Here is a 6,990-nt window from a genome sequence, read left to right on the forward strand (position 1 = left end):
AAATGGGTAAATAAATAATAGAATTTTTATCAAATTTATATGAGAAATATTATTTCTATATTCAAAATCAATATAACATCAATATGATATTTATGCACTAACCGCTACCCAGAGCTTTTGAATCTTGATCATATCTTACTTTAATAATATTTTATGCGATAACAATAGTACAAATACATGTATAAATATTAAAATATCATTTTATTCAATGACATAATGATAAATCAGTTTTATAGTCATATTTATGTTCAATGTATATAGTATTCCTTATTCTACTTACATTGGTAAAAAGTGTATTATCATACAAATTAATTTTTAAAAGAAAAGATTTTATATAAACCTGTGTTGTATTATAATGTAGCTGAGTTTTGACGTTCAATTTTAATCCATAGTAGTTTGAAATAAATCTATATATACTAATGAGTATTTATTTTTATACTAAGATAATGTATAACTTATGATTTATGTTATTTTGTCTAAACATGTCCATACTTGATGGTAGCTAATGAAAAAACTAGCAATCAATGATATTACTATAATTGTGAGAAGACAAACAACAAAAAGGGGTTTGTACGAACAAATGCTGGATGCAAGGCCAGGGTCCAAGTAAGCCCAGAGGAAGGGCAAAGCCATAGGCTCAAGTAATAAACCTACACTAAAATGGATCCAGTTAATACATAATTCAATAGCTTTTGCCTGCTACAAGCAACTGGTGGGTTGAACTAAACCAGAAGACGTTCCATCAGCATGGCTGCAAGATGCTGATGCCACTTGATTGTTGTATGTAAGCTTCACGTTTTCCATTCTTATCCTGGAGCATGGATACTCTGAACTGCAATCAAACTTCACGGCCACTGCTGTTGCAGAGCTTCCATGAATGTCTTGGTATGTTACATCGCTTATTTTTACACCTGAAACCTGTCATGAGCAAACAAGAAAAATGAAATTTAGATTTTATAGTAAAAATATTGTTTTAAGTTTTGAGAAAGTTTTATCTATATTTAATTAGAGTGATTAGGTTATTCAATTGGACAACGGTTTAAGAGTTGATTGAATCATCATTTAATATAGGTTTTAAGAAAGGCATGGGCCCAACTATGAGTGGATTTGAATCAAGCTTGATCAAGGGCTAGTTTAGGTTTGACTCTCTCAAACTAATAAACAATAGTGTTAGAGAAAAAGAAAAGTTACTAGAAAATAAAAATAGTTAAAAAACTGTAAAAGAATTATCATTAAGACCAACTTTAGCATCAATATTGATCTCGAGTTACTTTAACTCGAACTTGGCTTATTTGAGACGTTGAATCCATCTTTATTGTAACCCAAGTACCCAACTACTAAATTGTTTACTCATTGTTCAGTTTCTATTTATGAAAACAATTTTTTCTAAATAATCAAAATATTATAATATTCAATTGTCTAATTTTAAGTAAAAACCCTTTTGATATAGTACCCTGCCAGGGCAATTTATATTGTCAGGACAGTAATTTTGATCAATAATGATGGGATTCTGGACATTTGACATCACTGCATGTTGAAAGAGAATGTTCCTCGCAAATCCATTGCTTGGTCTCCCCCAAGATTTTATTCTGACTCCATTTTGAGTACCAGTAAATGTTGTAGTTTTAACTGTCACATTTTGCACTCCAGGCTCTTCCAAATGCTTGCCCAAACTTCCAATGCTGCATCACAAAGCAACCAAATATATAATTTCAGTCATTCTAAGTCCAGATTTTAACTTGGAGCATCATAAAATTTTATACAAGTTCCGTAATGTAGCACCCAATCGCATAAAACATATAGCTTTATTGTCAGTACCTGATTCCATGTCCAGGGCCACATTGAACATTTTCAATCCACAGGTTGGCGGTTCCGGGGCCAACTGAGACACAGTCATCACCGGTTGCGATCCTGGTGTTGTAGATCGAGACGCTGGTCGATAACTGGACATGAATGCCGTCAGTGTTGGGGCTTGTCCTGGAGGCTGAAATCCTGACGCCTTGCATCTTCACATTGTTGCAACCATTGAAAACAATGTGGTAAAGTTGGCTGTTTTGTGATGTTAATCCATTGATGACAATGTTGTTGGAATTCATAAAGCTTATTGACTGCCCAAATCATAAGATAAAAACTGCAATTAGCACCGACTTTCCAGGAAAAAAGAATAAATTAATAAAGCTTTTGCACTTACCGTGGCACCACCAGGGCAACTTTTTCCAGAGTTTTTGCATGCCCACAAGCCAGTTCCTTGCCCATCAAGAATGCCACCATTAATGGTGACTGTATTAACTTGCTGAAAGAGAAGCCAATACTTCGAATTTCCAATAACATTATAATCAGATGGAGCAACCAGCGTCCCATCAATCCTTACAGTGATTTTTGTGCTCTTGCATTGGCCTGCAAACACCGAATTACGAAGCAAGAACCTCCCCTTCGGAACATAAACGGTTGCAGCAGTTGCCGAGCCACAGGCCTGAGCCCAAGCATCAAGAAACGCCTTGGTAGAGTCACTTTTTCCATCGGCCTTCGCCCCGAATGAGACGACATTGAAACTACTGGCACTTGCAGAACATGAAGAGAACAAGAATGCAAGATTAAGTGAAGCAAGAAGAAGAAGAAGATTGTAACTTGTTTTGTTTTCCATTTTTGTTGTGAAGTTCTTTTTTTTTTTTTAATGAGTTGAAGCAAGGGAGATGGAAGGTGATGGAATTGAAAGAGAAGAAAGGGGTATTTATAGGATTTTAAAAAATGAATTCAGTTTTGGATTGTGGATTTGCATGAATTAGAAGCAAGCTGCGCCGAACTTCGAGAGGGATTTTGCCTTTTTTAAAATTAATTTTTGGGTTTTTTGACTAAACTACCCTTACTTGATGCTTTGATTGCTTGCATTTACGGTTTATGTTTTTAGGATGTCTTTCGGTTACACTATAGTTTTTATTTAATGAATAGTTTAATTCTACAACATTTTCATAATATAAACCTTTCTTAACATTAATATTCTTATTTTTTATATGTAATATGGATTGCAGCATATCTCATCAACAATAATGTTTTATACAATAACAAAAGATATAAACATAAATGCAAATATTTATATTTTATCATATGATTAATTGATTTTAAATTAAAAATAAAATAATATTCAATCATACAATGATATATTTACATTTATATCTATTGATAGAACATGTTGTTAATCTTAAATTAATATTTGATTTAAGGACTTCAATTACAAGTACAAACTCGATCGTAATATTTATTTCTAAAGTATCACAGAAAAGTTTTTATCACGAACAATTTTGATCCTAAAGAAAGTAAATATTTGATCTTCACTTTGAATATTACTGCTATTTAATGAATCAAACCTTTTTTAGAGTAATCATATGTATTGATTAGGGATAGATTACATCTTACCTGCTCAAGCTTGGATCAATATTCATCTCAGATAAGTCGAATTTAGATGGAATAAATTTCAATTCAAACGTAGCGTAGCTCAAACCCTTTTAGTGTGTCAACATCGCTGCACTGGAAAATTGGCTCATTGATAATTTTTCTTCTTTTTGTCACAAATTTTCTTTTTTTGTTGCAATCTTTCTTTTTCTCTATTAATAACAACTTTTTTTAGTGATTTAAATAAGGTAAACTCAACCTTAAGTTAATTATTTTAGAATAAAGTCGAGTTCAAATTAATTCTTGTTCAGACTTGATTTGAATCCATTTGTAATATGGATGATCCTAGTATATACTTCAATATCTAATACATTAATATATTGATTTTTATGTTAGCAATCTCTACGTGTACACAACTCCACATATATTTTTACATAGAAAAAAACAAAAAAGGAAAATTCCAAAACTTTTTTTCTGTTCCTTCTAAGAAAAGTTGTGCATGATGCAATTTGATTGCATGCACAAGATACATTACAATAGGACAATTTAGTAAATCAATACGCAATCAAAGAATTTTAATACACGCACGTACATATAGCTTGAAAATGGGAGTTTCTAAATTAATATACAAACAAAGGTTACAAATATTGGAATACAAAGCAACAACCTTGACTCTTAACGTGAAATAAAATTCTTTAATGTTAATGCCCAATTTAACCCACTAAACATAACGCAAATTAATGTCAATCTTTAATGTTAATCAGTTAAAATTCTTGCCGTTATCCGCATTTCCTCTCAATCTCTCCTTTTCTCTAATTTCTCGCCATTCTTTCCCTAATTTCTAGTTTCTCTATTTTTATCACTATAAAGTCTCTCATAATTGCTCAAAATCAATTATAACTTTAAAGTAAAGGTGGATTTGATTTGAGATGAGTCTGAAGTCAATTCGATCTCATATCAAATCAATAATACTTAGTTTAAACTTATTTGAATTGATGTACAATTTTACTCAAGAGTTGTTGATAGAGTAAACAATATCATCGGAGAGATAAAAAGTATCTCTGATAAGATAAATAGTATTATCAGATAAACTAATCAATCTCAATCTAAGTTGCAAGGTTGAAACTTCAACTAAAAAAATAAATCCACACAAACACGTTATAAGATATCATCATTATATAAGTATATATATATAATAATTGTAAATGCATTGCACATAATAATGTGGAATTTGATTTAAAATAAATTTTTTATATAATAAAAAGACATTAAAACGAAAAAAAATTGAAGATGTGAGCATTTGTTGTAACGTGGGCATAAACGTGACATGTGGAGTAGAATAAGAAGAAGAAATCGGCGACTTCTAGTTATTAAAACTTCACCTCACTTTTTTAAAACAGTTTTTCAATTTGTTTCTTTTTAGCTCTCAATATTTATTCAGTTTGGATTTTTGTTGTAAAATATTAAATCTTGACCTACTTTAAAACGATCTAAAGATCATCATTTTTCCAAAATAAATCTATTCACATTTTAAAGTTAATATCGAAGAAAACGACGGGTCATTAGAGAAATAGGTCATAAAGAATTTGTCATGAACTCTCAAATTTGAATTAAATTAGAGTTTAAACTCAAATTCAGTTTGTTTGCATCAAACATATATTCAAACTCAAGTCAGCTTAACTCAAATCTATCTCTACTTGAGATACATAATTCAAAAGGGTAATACACATTTTGTAATTTATTTTTCACTTATTTAACTAATTTCTTAGGCCAAACTTTCTGCCATTTTCTTTAGGGCATGAAATTAGGGATTGCAACAAGTTAGATACAGGACGAATACCCGAACCCCATAACCGTCCATGCAAAAGAAACCTTTCTCCTTTCTCTATCTCTATCTTGTCCTCGATACGGAAAATTCTCGTCCCTTCTCCACAAAATAAATTACTCTCCCCTTCCCCTCCTTGTCTTTGTAGGGAAAATTCCCCTCACCACATGAAAAATTCCCCTCACTGCTTAGAAAAATAATGAAATACTTATTAAGTATCATAGTATATCTATAATAATTCAGAACTTTTAAATGTAATTTAGCATTTAAAAGTTTAAGAAATATATCAGGGAAGAGATAAACTAGAGAGAGGACATATTGAAGATCTATTTATTTATCTCTGTTCTTGATTGTGAAGATTGTCATTGTTCTCGTCTTTATTCACATCCTTCTTTCTATTGACGAATTTTCTCTCCATTCAGGGAAGGGTGGGCTAGGGACTTGGTTTGGAATAGGGCTTTGCAAGCATCAACGTGACAAAATACCATTGGTGAATTAACTCCAAATTAATCAATAAGAGAAAGCTATGTGCCCTATAAGCTAAAGTCACATAACCCCATGTTATCTATATCTTATTTAATCAAAGATTATGGTGATAATCTTGTTCTTCTATCACTTTTCAACATGAAAAATGTCTAATTATTAAATATAATAACGTTAAATCTAGTCAACAAAGTTCTTAACATGCATTAAGAATCAAAGTTTTATAGGTTAAATGAAATCAGTGTGAACATAGCTAGGGTTTCATTCTACTTATATTAATTAAGACGAGTTCATAAACATTATAGCGTGATAATGCAGGGAAAATATTTTCTTCTCACTGTCAAAATAGTTGCACCATCATGGCACGCCAAAGTTTACGTGTTTAATAATTTATAGTTCATGATTTTGTTGAGTAAATTACATTTTCCCATCCAAGGTTTTGCGAAAAATAATATTTTAATAGATAGATGACATAATCAACATTTTCTCACCTAAAATCAAGCTCTATTAATGAAAAAAACAAAACAAATTTATTTATACTATTTCATTGTAAAATTACTATATATCCACAAATTTTTTTTATATATATAATAAACTCTTATCCATATTGCATAAGATTACTCTATTTTTTTCCCTTTTCACTCCCCCTTTCTCTTCCTTTGAGATAAAACGAACCGTAGTCAGTATTCTCACTTTTAGCCACTATCTCTAGTGATGATTTGACTTTCAAATGCATATTTTTATTTATTTTCACTTTTAGCAACCATCTCTAGTGATGATCTGACTTTCAAATGCATATTTTTATTTCTGGCTCATTCCCTCAATGATTTCCCTCCATGACAATGAATCAATCTCCCTTCGATCTTTGTTGCAACTCTTTGTCACACAATCTTGCTTTTCTCAGCAACCTTGGCATCATGGCTTAATCATTGACCATGGTGATGATAGGATTTAGTGGTGGCTAGGGTTTTAGAGGTGTTAGGAAAATGTTATTTATCAGTGGCAGACTTAGCAATGAAACTTAGGGGGTCAAGATTATAATATTACAAATAAATTTAAATAAAAATAAATACAACTAGGGTTGGATCCAAATTGATCTAACTTGATCTTATAAATTGGCTCAACTTGGTTCAGAATGGCTCGAATTTATTTAATCTAAATTCAAGCCAATTTTGAATAGGAAGATTTGACTTATTTTTTAAACCAAATTAAACTTGAACTAAGGATGTTCAATTTAAATTAGACTGGAATTAATAGTTCAAATTTGTAGTTGGATTTGTAGCTCAAGTTTG

General features: G+C 31.0%; 1 protein-coding gene across 2 annotated transcripts; it reads right to left on the minus strand.

Moving 5' to 3' along the window:
* Positions 1 to 506: 506 nt before the first annotated feature.
* LOC123196840 (polygalacturonase-like) lies at positions 507 to 2,699 on the minus strand. Of its 2 annotated transcripts, none has more exons than XM_044610980.1 (4): positions 2,192 to 2,699; positions 1,819 to 2,108; positions 1,517 to 1,682; positions 507 to 918 (listed from the first exon to the last, which is right to left on the minus strand). In XM_044610980.1, exons 1-4 carry the CDS (start codon positions 2,642 to 2,644, stop codon positions 700 to 702), a joined length of 1,128 nt encoding a protein of 375 aa, XP_044466915.1. In that variant the 5' UTR covers positions 2,645 to 2,699; the 3' UTR covers positions 507 to 699. The 2 variants fall into 2 exon arrangements, with proteins under 2 accessions (XP_044466915.1, XP_044466914.1); XM_044610979.1 differs by having other exon boundaries at positions 1,454 to 1,682.
* Between the last annotated feature and the right edge of the window lie 4,291 nt (positions 2,700 to 6,990).

This window comes from Mangifera indica, chromosome 14 (assembly GCF_011075055.1).
Source record: "Mangifera indica cultivar Alphonso chromosome 14, CATAS_Mindica_2.1, whole genome shotgun sequence".
Classification (NCBI taxonomy): domain Eukaryota; kingdom Viridiplantae; phylum Streptophyta; class Magnoliopsida; order Sapindales; family Anacardiaceae; genus Mangifera; species Mangifera indica.